This window comes from Pleurodeles waltl, chromosome 10 (genome assembly GCF_031143425.1).
Source record: "Pleurodeles waltl isolate 20211129_DDA chromosome 10, aPleWal1.hap1.20221129, whole genome shotgun sequence".
NCBI classification, from domain to species: domain Eukaryota; kingdom Metazoa; phylum Chordata; class Amphibia; order Caudata; family Salamandridae; genus Pleurodeles; species Pleurodeles waltl.
Genome location: NC_090449.1, coordinates 1,022,551,206 through 1,022,564,290, shown reverse-complemented (window position 1 = coordinate 1,022,564,290; position 13,085 = coordinate 1,022,551,206). Strand labels below are relative to the sequence as shown.

At 40.5% G+C, this 13,085-nt stretch overlaps 1 protein-coding gene across 1 annotated transcript in view; it reads right to left on the bottom strand.

Annotated features, from left to right (window-relative positions):
- ENTPD3 (ectonucleoside triphosphate diphosphohydrolase 3) overlaps nucleotides 1–13,085 on the bottom strand; it is a 163,086-nt gene that overhangs the window by 33,058 nt on the left and 116,943 nt on the right. Inside the window, exons 4-5 of the mRNA XM_069211947.1 lie at nucleotides 5,744–5,894; nucleotides 1,055–1,214 (exon numbers count right to left, since the gene is read on the bottom strand). Coding sequence (XP_069068048.1) covers nucleotides 1,055–1,214; nucleotides 5,744–5,894 — 311 coding nt within the window. The remainder of the gene's footprint in view (nucleotides 1–1,054; nucleotides 1,215–5,743; nucleotides 5,895–13,085) is intronic.

The window sequence follows — 13,085 nt, the reverse complement described above, 5'->3', positions numbered from 1 at the left end:
CTCCCTTTGACATACATGCCTTCAAGTGTGTTCTTATTGTGCATAGCCTAATATCTTAATATATTCATTATATAAGATAATCTGCTGACATTTAAATGTATGTAATTCATTTCTGATTTATTTTATTTAATTGCCTAGCCCTACCTTTTTGTTTATTTTACAAAGTTATAGTTAGAATACACGAGCATTCTTACACATCCTGTTACTGTATTTAACGATTTCACAAATCATGTCAATACATCAATTTTTGTTTTTAATAGAAAAATTTTATTTTACCAGTTTATGGTTATGTTAATGTAAAAAGCAGAGCTCACTTTAACATTGTTAAGTAAATTACTATTATTGTATTAAAATTACATATACATAAGTATTTTACCTTTTTATTTATTTTTTATTTATTTACATTAATAACCTAACCTTTACCTCCCTATATATTGTCAGCTGTTCATTCTTTAGTTATTTATTAAAATTATCTTAACATTTATTTTTAAATCTTTAGTTTATATATGTAATTTAAATGAATAATACATGCCCCCAAATAAATGTTTTGAATTTGATGATGTAGTTTTCCATGTGTCCCATAGTCTAATTATTCATTCAGTGCAGTGGGGACTATGTAAAGGTTAAGGTATGTAGTTGAGGTGAGGCAGTGGGGATATACTTTTAGACCCATTGCATTGTTGACTGTTTCCCATTGCCATAAATTAATTTGTGTAGTAGCGATACTAATGATTACTCCCATTTGAAATTCACATGTAAGAATCTGTAGCCACTCTCCCTTTCATTCTTTTAGGAGGAATTTTTACATATATTGTCAGACAACATTCTCGTTTGATCTGTGGCCTCTCACAGCCTCTCACTAAGGACACTGATAAGTGCTGATAATGGTTTTAGCTAAGTGGATACTTGTACAAGGTAGGCTGGACCACAAACACCACATTATCCACAAATCACTGCCCTTATTTTAACATGCAGCCCCACCTTAAATAAAAGTAACATTGGTGGAGGGGAATACCCCCAAAAGATGATAAAACATGCAGTTTCTTTCACAAACCTCCAGGAAGTTCCCCATTAAATAGTTGGCTGTAATCCATCCGTACACACCTTCCTCCTGCCCAGTAATGATCTCTGCTCCCCTAAAGTCAAAGGGCTGGTTGTTAAAGAATGAATGAATGCTTGAGAGGACACCTTCTGCTGCACTCCAGTTCTGTGACCTAAGCAGAAACAGAGGAGAATCAAATAAATATTCACACAATCATATCCAGGGGTGTAGCTTATTCAGTAAGATGGGGGAGGGGGGGAGAGTAAGCTTCAGATTTTCTGACAATTAGCCTGGCATAAATTATTTAAATGCATTATACAACAAACAGGGTGCATGAGAGGGGCCTAGGGCAGTGGAAGGGGAGAGAAATGCAGATTGGTAGGACCACTAAGAGAGAAAAAACAATATTTTATAAAACAACCAATATTTTTGAAGACTTTGAAAGCAGAGAGGGAGAAAGTGTGTGCATTTTTGTCTGTGGTTATGGAAAAATTCCTTAGGGACACCCACAGACATTTCACAGAACCCAATTGAAAGCACCTGTACCAAAGTATTTATCAGAAAATAAATTTATTAGGGGGTGTACCACCTCAAATACCCACCCTCACCCCGAAGCTACGCCCCTGATCCTATCTCCTCTAAACTTTCTTGATTACGGAGCTGATTACAAAAGAAGCATAACTGCTGACAATTATAAATTACATCTATACCAGTTCTTTCTCTTTATGCAGTTCACAAAACAAGAGGATGCAATGAACCATAATATAAGAATATCTTAATGATGACACATAAGTAGATGGTATTCACCAAAAGGAGGAACTTTTATCGATGACAGAGAGTGAAATGTGGAGTAACAAACTGCAACTTATACCTTCAGTTGTTGATCACATGGTCGACTGGGAGTTTAAATATCACTAAGACATTTGTAAGATATATACTACAATCAGAACTGTTTCCTAAATTATTAAACCCATTTCTCCAGTAAACACATATATGGGTCTTCACAGAAACACTCATTATTGTTGGTTCTGTAGGAAGATGAGGCAGCAGGATATGTCCCATTGTCCTATCAGCAAAAAGAAGAGATATAGAAGAATTGCATTGACTAATAGAATCTTTGTGCCCACTATGACTGCTTTCCAGATCTGAGAAGAAGGGTTTATGTAGGTGTGAGTAGGCATATGTGTTATCTACCTACAGAAATATCTTAATAATTGGATTAACATCATGTTCTTACAGCAAAGAGAACATTTTGCAATGCCTGTACTTTGTTCCCGATGAAGAATATTGTTTTTCACTTTATTACATTTTATTTAAAAAGCTAAATTTTCATGACAATGTGATTAATTCATAAAAGAGATACATACATGAGCATTAACATATCTACATCAGGTTCTACATTGTCTATAGTTTTGGCAAATGTTTACATTAGCCATATTTCTCTAATAATGTCAAACCAAAAGGATTTTAGTTTATTTTCCCAAGTATTTAGCTCCTCAAAACATTTAACATGCAAAACTTACCAGGTTAATGTACTTTACATCATTATTGAAACGAATGAATTTGAAATAGTTTTCTATAAGGTAAATTACTTGTTAGGGACACCTGACCTATATCTCAGAATTCAATCAGATCTGACTCACTCTCTACTCACCCCTTGAGCTCGAGCCACGTGCAGACACTTTCCTGTAATATGAGTGGTCTAAGACCACTTATTGAGTTAAGGAGGATTGGGCTGTCCTAGTGATACTAACATATATGTGCATTAACGCACCTGAGAGTGGGACCTTCCCCTCAACAGCAGAAATGCCAGTAACCTACAAAAGACAGGAGATGATTCTGCAGAAGCTCCTCTATATCTGTTACTGGCCCAGAGATGGTTGCATCACCTTAGATGCATGAAAACATGGGACATGGACCATGCAGCATGTTCCTGATGCCAAGAAGAAAGCTTCATCCCAAACCTCCTAGCTCATCACCATTACTGGACCCACAAGTGGTATTAAAAGCAAGAGAGCCTTCTATTTTGCCTTCTGGACACTGAATTAAGGTATTCTGAAGTATACTGAAATATGTTTCTATTATTGGATTACATTATTATAGTTGACTGTTCTGATAAAGATTCTTGGTTTCTGTTGTAGTCCTATGGACCCAAAGGATTCCTCATGATCTTACAATGCTCTAAGAGCCTCCAGGAATGTTTAATCCTTTCTTCCTTCTTTCTGCAGTCACAGACATACACCTCCAGCAACCTCAAGAGTCAGGTCATGATCAGCAACTTGTTATAATGTGTTACGTATATTTATAAAATACACTATCACCTACAGGGGTATCCTGGTGCGGAGCTGCCGTGTGTGCCTAGTCCTGCCAATGGTAGGTTGGTTAATTGAAAATATAATTTGTGCTCTTTTTGCCATTGTTTTATTCCTTCAGCCATCTATCAATTATTGTAGATTTATTTAAAGTATATATCAGTTAGGTTTGTTATATTATTTGAATTACCCTTTTTAATTTTTTGACGCTATACTAATTAAATTAACTTCATCTTTTTTGGTAGTGTTTGAGTAAGACAATATAGTGGCTTGGGATGTAGTTTTCATCTTAAAGTAGTGTTGTTGATGTAGCAAAACAATTATGTGAAGGTGGCCATACAGTAGGGAAATGCTGAATATTTCTAGAATAACCACACCAGGTGTATAGGTGCAGCGAGACAACCACTTACCATCTGCAAGTTTAAATACTAGAGTAACTGCTCCAGGTGTAGAGGTGCAGTGGGACAGTGGCCTTTCTATCTGCACCAGTTATAGTATGAGTAACTGCACCAGAAGTACAGATGAAGTGAGAAAGCAGCATTACTATTTGCACAAGTTTTAATACTAGAGTATCTGCACCAGATGTACAGGTGAATGTACCACCAGCATTATTATCTGCACCAGTTTTAATACTAGAGTAACAGCACCAGATGTACAGATTAAATGAGTCAGAGGCATTAGTAAATGCACACATTTTAATACTAGAGTGAGAGCAGCAGAAATACTGGTGCAGAGAGACAGTGGCATCACTAGCTGCACAAGTTGTAATATTAAAGTAACTGAACCAGAGCTACTGGTGCAGCGAGACAGTAGCATTACTATCTCTACACGTTTTAATGTGAGTATCTGCACCAGATGTACAAGTGCGTTGGGACAGAGGCATTAACCAGATGTATGGATGTAGTGAGAGAGCAGCATTTGCATCTGCACAAGTTTTAATACTAGAGTATCTGCCCCAGATGTACAAATGCAGTGAGACAGCGGCATTACTATATGCACAAGTATTAATGCTACTGTAACTGCACTGATGTACTTGTGCAGCGAGACTATCTGCACGAGTATTAATACTAGAGTAACTGCACCAGGTGTAAAGTTTGCAGTGAGACAGTGGCATTGCCATGCACACAGGTTTTACAGAAACACTGTAACAGCAGTGGTGTTAACCATGTTCCAAACACAATGTGCCTTCTGCTTGACTGTGCCTGCTGCCTGGAACAGGCTATTAAAACCACCTACCAGGGACATTACTGCTTGAACCAGTTTGCAGACAGCTTTACAGCAATGCCACACTTGCCCCAGGTGTAGTGAAACAGTGCTACAGTATTAGTGTTATTGGTCTATGTTGTTCAGAAAGACGGTGGAAACAGTCCCACTTTGGTGTGACAGCAGCACCAGTACGGCCTTCATTGATGTGACTTGTTAAATATTATGGGGCGACCCTCTATTCCTGGGAACTTGGGTATAACAAGACAACAATGGTCCCGTTGGAGGCGGGGGGAAGTGTTTAAGCTCATGCCCCCCTGGCCTAACAAATGTGTCTACATCCACATGTGACTAAAAACCTATTTTATTGAATGTATACCATTAGGTCATCATGTCCAAAAAAACATATTTGATAAGTCCTCCAAAGAAGGTGCAGTGACAGTAAGTACTGACAGTAGTGAATAATAGTGTGTTGATGGTGTTTGTAAAAGCAAAAAACAATGCTGTTGACTTGGTAGTAATAAAATGTCAAAAATACACTAAAGTTTTGAGTATAATTTGTGAACACTGCAATATATGCCAGCTAACAGGTAAGTGCATTGACGTTTCGACCCCTATCTACATTTCCACAGGGTCTTCATTACGACAATTTTGGTAGCAACTTTATGGGTAGGTTACAAAAAACTCTCAAAATCAGGACCTGTTGCAAATCTGCATACGGGTGAAGAATAATCTAAACAGTTGTGTCTACTTTGTAAAGAAATCCAAACATTGCCTTAGATCAGTGTGATCGCCCACCCGTAACAAAGATGTGAGTGGAGAAGCTGTCAAAGTACAAAAGCGGTTCGGTGATGTTACAGCAATGCCACAGCAGCAGTGCTATCTCCCTCTTGTGCAGAAAACAATACATGAACATGTATCCCTAAACATGGGAAATCCCAGAAACATGTGTACTTAACTTGCAGGGCCGGTTTGAGTATTTTCTATGCACTGCTTTGTTGTTACTCTGGATTTTAAATAGACAGAGGTCTATCATTGGCTGGTTCCCAAGAGCCTGATTCTCAAAGAAGAGACATACTCCCCCCTGAATAGTTTAAGTGTATAAGATGCACTATGCTCATGCTCCAGTCTGCTGTTCTGCATCCTACTCCATGGGCACCCAAATGAGGGTGCAGGTCAGAGTTACCTCAGAAGCCGCATTCCAGCCGTCGCCCCCAGGTAAGCAGGAGTGCTGTTGTGCTGCCGGTAAGGGATCTTGTCCTTCACCTTGTTGGTGCAGTCTTCCAGAGATCTGGCAGCTCCATCGGGGTTACTTGCGTAAGTGGCTATACCAGGACCTGAAAGAACAGAGACAGCCATTATTCACCTTACTTGTACATCTGGGAGGACAGGCACTTCTTTCCCACTGGGCATTTCCCCGGTGGGCTGGAGCCCTTGGCGGCCACTTCTGAAAGCCCAGGTGCATCTCCTGGGGCCTCTGTCACTTCCCCAGCTGCTGGAGGTTAACTGCTGCAGGCGCAGGGAAGCTTCAAGAGAGAATGTGGGCAAGTTTATTTACATAAATCTGCACATTCAAACTGGTGCTAGATAGGTTTGCTTCCAACCAGAGACACATTTTCTACAGACTTGCCCTTTTTTATACTCAGATTTGAAGTGGCTTCTTTACCTGGCCGATCCAAGGCTCAAGCCTGACTAGCACTCATCTCATTGACATAATGCGATACCATGTCCATGGGGTTTGATAAGAATATGTGGAATTATGTTACTTTCAATCATGGAATGAGTTATTGATTGTAGTATAGATTTGCATCTGGAAGTGGCAGCTGACAACGATGGGAATGGTTCCAGACCAAATCCTAATTTGGACATTTTTTTAATCAGAATCTCAGTGGATGTGTGCCATCAAGTGAGGATTCAGGTGCCAAGGTGCATTGCCTTTTCATCATTCCAAAAATGTCATAATTCCAGATTTCTGGCTGAAAATCTTTGTTACACTCTGGCAAAACCTTAATGGCTTCTATTAAGGGTCTGTCCCTGCTGGCCAGGAGCTTCATATTCTTTGAATGTATGGGACGTCCTGGAGCTCTGTTTGAAAGCTTCCCAGCTCTTTCAGCCTGCTCCCCTGAGCCATTCCCAGTTCTGCAACGCCAACTCCTGCCCCACTTACGATGCCTCAATTTGCCAGGACCAGACCTTGAATGCTACATCCTTGTAACCTACAAATCACTAACTAGTTAGAGAACTAGTCTTGAGCACCCAGCTACAAGTATTTGGTCTGCAGCCAGGATTTATAATCCAGAAGGTTAGCCATTAGAATTTTGTTATGATGATATTAGCACTAAATTACGAAGGCATCCATCCTTTTGGAATACATACTATGGCCGGCAGAGGGAGCCTGGCTTCTGGAAGGAGTCATCCTAAATACAAAAATCAGCCGCAAAGCAGGAAGAATCTACCCCTGCACCTGGCACCAAAGACTGTCACGTGACGTGTTGCTTTCTGGATAACAAGTGACTCTACCCCGGAAAGTAAAACAAGGAAACTGGGCCTAATATGGTTTTTTCAAAGTCCTCAGTGAAAAATCGATGGAGGTTATCATGATAAAATCTGATTTTGAAACAACTATTGGGTTACTGACCAACAGTTTTGTTGGAAAATAACAGAGAACTAACATGTAACGTGGGCCTGCCTTTAAACAGCAAAATAGTGCCTCCTAGGGAGGTATTTACAGATACATTCCGTTAGATTATCCAATAATGCGTGATTCTATAAAGATGTACGGGAGTTCCAAATGGTATTCAAACAGTGCAATTGTGTTAAGGACACATGGCACTTATTTCAAGTACAGCAGAAAAGCTGATGGACAGATGACAGCTGTCAGAGGAGGATGCTTTACCTGTTTAACAGCAGTCGCAGCTGGCGATTGGGAAAAGTGGCGGGGCGGGGAGAATAAAACAAAAATAAAATAAAAATACAAATAAAAAAACGTACCTGAACCTCTCTGCCTCTCTCCGCCACACTCCAGGCACCCAGCCTGCTCTGCGGCCAATCATGACGCTGCTCAAAGCAGCATTATGATTGGCTGGAGTGCTCTGGCTGGGCACTCCAATGCAGACTGGGAGCCTATGTCGGCTCTTTCCTACCCTGCAACACAGTGCCGGGTTGGAGAGAGTCCTTTTGCGCATGTGTGAACATACATGTGCACTGAGGGGAGGGCTTGTGCACTCCCCTCAGTGCATGTCACCCTGTGGCCCGCCCCTTTAAAAATAAAACATAGTTTATTATCGCTTTATTTTTAAAGGTTTGCAGCTCCAGCTACTGGTGGGGGGGGGGCAATGCTCCTCCACCGTAGCAGAGGAGCCGCCCCTGTTTAACAGTGAGTTGGTCACACACTTCAAGAGGACAGGATACAGCACACGTTACAAACACACACACAGTCCAGAAATCTCCCTTGCAGGTTGTTGAAAGAGAGGTGACAGGAGGATGCTGCAAGAGAGACATACCTAAGAGAGACATACCTAAGAGAGACATACCTTGTAAACGTATAGAGCACCACTACCTTCCTAGGGGGCTAGGGAAAACGCAATTATGAGTTAGAGTGCCAGTAAGCAAACTATTTAAAATTAGAAATATTTGTTGGACCTTTGCCACTTTTGGAAGTCTTATTTAAGGACTTGTATCACCGGGAGAAGTTGGAAATCTCATAGCATGGGAGAGTTGACAGTGGTAAGATTACCTTTTTGCCTCAACTTGTTTAGGTTTTTCAAACCATATAAACTCCCTCTCCGATGCCCACTTCCCAGCCATTGCACATATCCAACATAAGCTCCTAGACTTCTAATGGGGTAGCAAGACACCACGCGTCTCGAAACACACTGTGTTCAAGAAACCAGCAGAAGGGTGTCTAGAGTTACCCAACATTGTGGTCAATATAGAGGCTGCACAAGTGCGCCCAGCCCTGGATTAGCATAGAGAACTGCATGCACCACTCACTACCTTAAGACCCCTTTGGCAAACATTTTGTGGTTTTCACGTAAACATAGGCCAAACCTGAATACCATACTCTGCTCCACAGTGATCCTCCTTGGCCACTGGGAAGCGGTGACCTGCACCTTCGGGCTGACTTGCTTTCCGTCCCCAGTGACTCCGCTAACCGTGATTGTTCGTTCCCACCCGGACAACTAGACCTGACTTCTTGGGCTGGAATGATGGGAACCTGCCACGATTGGGAGACTTTTGTATAGATGGGACACTAGCAGGCAAGCCCATTTGTAGAGAAAAAAATCCAGCTTCAGTCCCATGACGAATGTAGATTAATGTAAGCACTGCATTAGATAAGGGCGGGGGAGGCCCAGACCAATGCCCTAAGAGAAATTACCCATTTCTAACAGTTGTTCAACAACAAAATGGGTAAAAAAGGTACCTCACTTCTGCACACAGCACTGAACTTATCACATGAGCCATACCTTCCCACTTATACCATATCATGAACTAGAGATATAGGTATTGAAATAACTGAAGAAACATGGGAAAAGATATGGACTTGGGCAGCAAAATAATCCATATGTGTGCAACATAAGGAAAACACTTACAAGCTATTAGCCAGGTGGCACTTTACACCATTCAGGCTCAAGGCAACCATGGGTGGATCAGAACCCTGCTGGCAGGGATGTGGGGAGAAAGGGGACCTGATACATATGTAGTGGTCATGATGTTTGGCCGCCCACAATTTTTGGGAGCAGATACTACAAGAAGTAGAAGTGATAACGAAGACAAAACTCCCAATGGACCCCTTATATTGGGGTCCAGGGGTCCACCTCTATATATCCATTGAGCACCCCATCTGGAAAACTCATAAGTCACTTGCTCTTAGCAGCTCATGTAACTCTAGCTTAATTTTGGAAACAAGCCCTAATCCCCCTCTTCAAGTTTGGTGGTCCAAAATATGGTCATTCTATGCAAACTAAAAACTAACAGCACTAATACGTGACACTTCTTTTAAGTTAGCTAAAACATTGGCTCCATTCCTCTCCTACATAAAGATGGGCCAGCGCTACTGGTAGGCCTCCTGTCCATTAATGCTCAGTATTAGACAGAATGTCCTCTTCTTCCAAGATAGTCACATCCGACGAGGAAATACAGTAGACACCTGATCCCCATTCCTAGCATTCCCTGTAGGCCAGAAATACACAGCGTATAACTTAAATGCACAGGCTCTGGGGGGCTCCCGCGCTTATGTCTTTCACGCAATCACTATTGTTGGCATTGACCTATTGTAATAATGACACTTTAAGCTTCTGTAATGTACTTGTACAAACACAGATTTTCACTGTATGTTGATGGTACCGTGAAATATGAACCTGTGGACATTAAAGCAAGTTTAAAAATAAAAAGAGGTCAATTATTTAGGCACAAAAATGTTGGCCATGTCCTGGATTCAGTATACTACCAGAAAAATGAGTTTTAGCAAAAAACATATCATAGCCGTAGTACAAGCTACAAAAATATTACGAAGGTACGTATATCTAAGCAGCTATGGATGTATTAGATTTAACTTTGTCAATATGTATTTTAACGATATACATATGATTGAAAAACCAGAAAGGTTAAAGTGACGTTTTTATTAGGTGAATATGTCAGTGACAACATTAAAGTTTTGAGCTAAAAAGAACAGAGCTAACTATAACTTGCACCCCACGGATGAACTGCTTATGACCTCGCATATTACAGCACTCATGACGTGTTCTATGACAGGCAGCACCCCCTCTCCAAGCCTTATTAGACCCCGGGAATCCCATCCCTTGGGCTATGTGTTTTTTAAAAGGGGGATGCTGCATGGGCCCCCTCCCCAAGTCTTCGCAGGTCCCAGGGACCCCAATCTCTTGGGCCATCTGTTTTTTAGAAGGGGAGTTGCATGGTTTAACCATACATTTCAGCCCTTCAACCCTTATTTTTTTGTTCCTGTATCAGGATAAGCAGGAACCCATTTCAAAAATGGTATTAAACTATGAGTAATATAACTTCCAATCAGTGGATCTTCAGGAGCAATCACTTGTAACAGGGAAATGTACCAATAAGAATCATGCACAGGTTAGATATTAGCCACAAGGCAGACCACACCATATTGTGATAGTGCGTGGCTAGTTAAAACAAGTTGGCTGGTTGCTTCTCAAGTGCAAACATTACAGGAGACAATGAACTGTTATTTCACATATCCCAAATGCGTTGGAAGCTTTAAATTAATTCCCCAAGATGGTAATAATAGGAAATGGGAGACAGTGGTACTACCCGCAACAGTGTGAAGACTAAAATGATATATGAAAACCATGGAAAAGGTTCAAGCAAGAAGTTCAAGACGTTTATTCGCGCCTCAACCACCGACCAATGCAGAAGTTCAGCCGCCACTAGTTTGGAGCAACTGACAAGTCCAGCATCCTTGAGGCTCAATCTCAGCTCCACCTTCATCAGGACCAGGCTACAGGCAAGTGTAAAGTGAGATGCCACAATGATCCACTTTCAAATAGACAAATCATCATGAAGCCTGCACCCCAGAGGTGGAATAGTTATGTTGCTATTTTAGTCTTGACATCTTAGGCTTTACAGTTACTTATGTGACTTGAGACAGAGTCATGTAACACTGGTACAATCAAGAGTTAGCAATAACATCACATAGTGAAAAATAGGGTAGAGGAAACTGATAGTATTCAAATGAGAAAAGCAATCATGGGAAATGAAGAAAGTTCAAGACCCAAAGCTATCTCTTTCTTCTGGTGAGGGACACCCTTATAACTGGTACCTGAACCTTACGTCTTGAACAGGAGCATCTTTCTGAAGGAAGGGAAATCACTAGTATGAAGAGAAAAAAGTTAACGCTCTGGCATATGTGCATTAATACTGTAGATCCTTATTCTTTTTATTCGTGGATTTTGAGCTCGAAACATTTCACCCTAAAGTTCTGGTTGTCCCAGTAGGAGTTTTGGTCTGACTGTACTGTCTGAAGCTCTTTGCACAGAGCGATGTCTAGCAGAAGAGACTGAGTTCAGAGGTAACTCATAGATGCATTTAAATTAATAACTCTTTCTAGAAAAGATGTTAAATGAACTATGGATAAATGCAGAGTGAGTCATTTGTGACCCATTAGTTGACTTTTATATGTGCATTTCTATTAAACCTGAAGTAATGTGTTTCGTGTTTAATGGTGTGTTTGTTATTAAGTGAATTCAAGGTACTGTGAGTTAATGTAAGAGGTTCATTTTCAGTTTTAACATTTTTGAACTCGTGTTTAATGGCTTGTGAGTGTAATCATGTGAATTCAAGCTGCTGTGAGTTATTGTAAAGTGGTTAATTTCTAGTTAACATCTTAGCTCAGAGTTTGCATCAGTTAAGGGAGCAACAAAGTTGATCACAAGTAACTGCAATTTTCCTTTAACTCAAATGTAATGTACAATTTGTGAGGTTTAAAGGGAAACATACAGGTTTAATGTCTCTCTAAGAGGGTATAGCCAATGCACACAAGCATGTGGAGGGAAAGATTTACACCTAAAAAGTGCATGCTCTGGTTACATGTATTATACTCATTTACTTGAAACTCTAGCTGACTTGAGTATGGAAAAAGTATCTAATTAAGTCAAGGATCTCACAAATCAATGCACCAGAAACAATCTGCCTTCATACCTCAGCAGAAGGGACCTCCTAGGGACACAGAAGTTTCCTTTAACATGAAAATATGAGCAGGTCTTTTTCAGTTGATTTTACATTTGACTAGGGGAATAACTGGGTGCAAGTGCATAACCCTTTTAAAGTTAAAAATAACATCTCTTCTTCTTAAGACTACATTTACTTACACTTTCAAAGTTGGCCCTCCAGTAACTTTTATTAAAAATCCTTCACAATGACCAATTCTTTACTCCATTGAGGCAACCACACTTCTCTATCCCCAAAAGTAAAAGAGGATTTTGGGAAGTGGTGGAGTTTGTAGAACTCGCCACAGCTCCTGTTTTGGATAGTGACATAAATTCCCTATAGTAAAGCCTAGCAGTTTAGCATTTATTTAACTTGTACTATTTTCTCAGAGATGAAAGTACTGCAATCTTGTGTTTAGACCTAGAAACTCTTTACAGACTCCATTAAAACTGTCCTCTGGTTTGGAGGCACTCTGCTGGAGCAAACTATCCTTAATCAATAATTATATAAATCACAAGAATATAAAAAGTCTCAAATTTTATAGCTAGATTGTGTGATAACTCTTGGTGTCATGGTGAAGGTGATTCCCCCGGTCAGCCGGGAACCAGGCGAGATGAGGCAACATGCACACTAACAAGGAAAATGGGATGAAATGAAGCTGTCTTGTGAACAACAAACAAACAATCTTCGTTTTCTTCTCAAGTACCAAAAGGGGGTAAATATTTAGTGCTCTCCCTTGTATTCAGACGGAATCTGTGCCTATGCCTAGGCCTCCCTACCCTGGTGCTGTACTATTATTGTATATTGCAATGGACGCATTCACACGTATCTCTGTTTGACTGTAA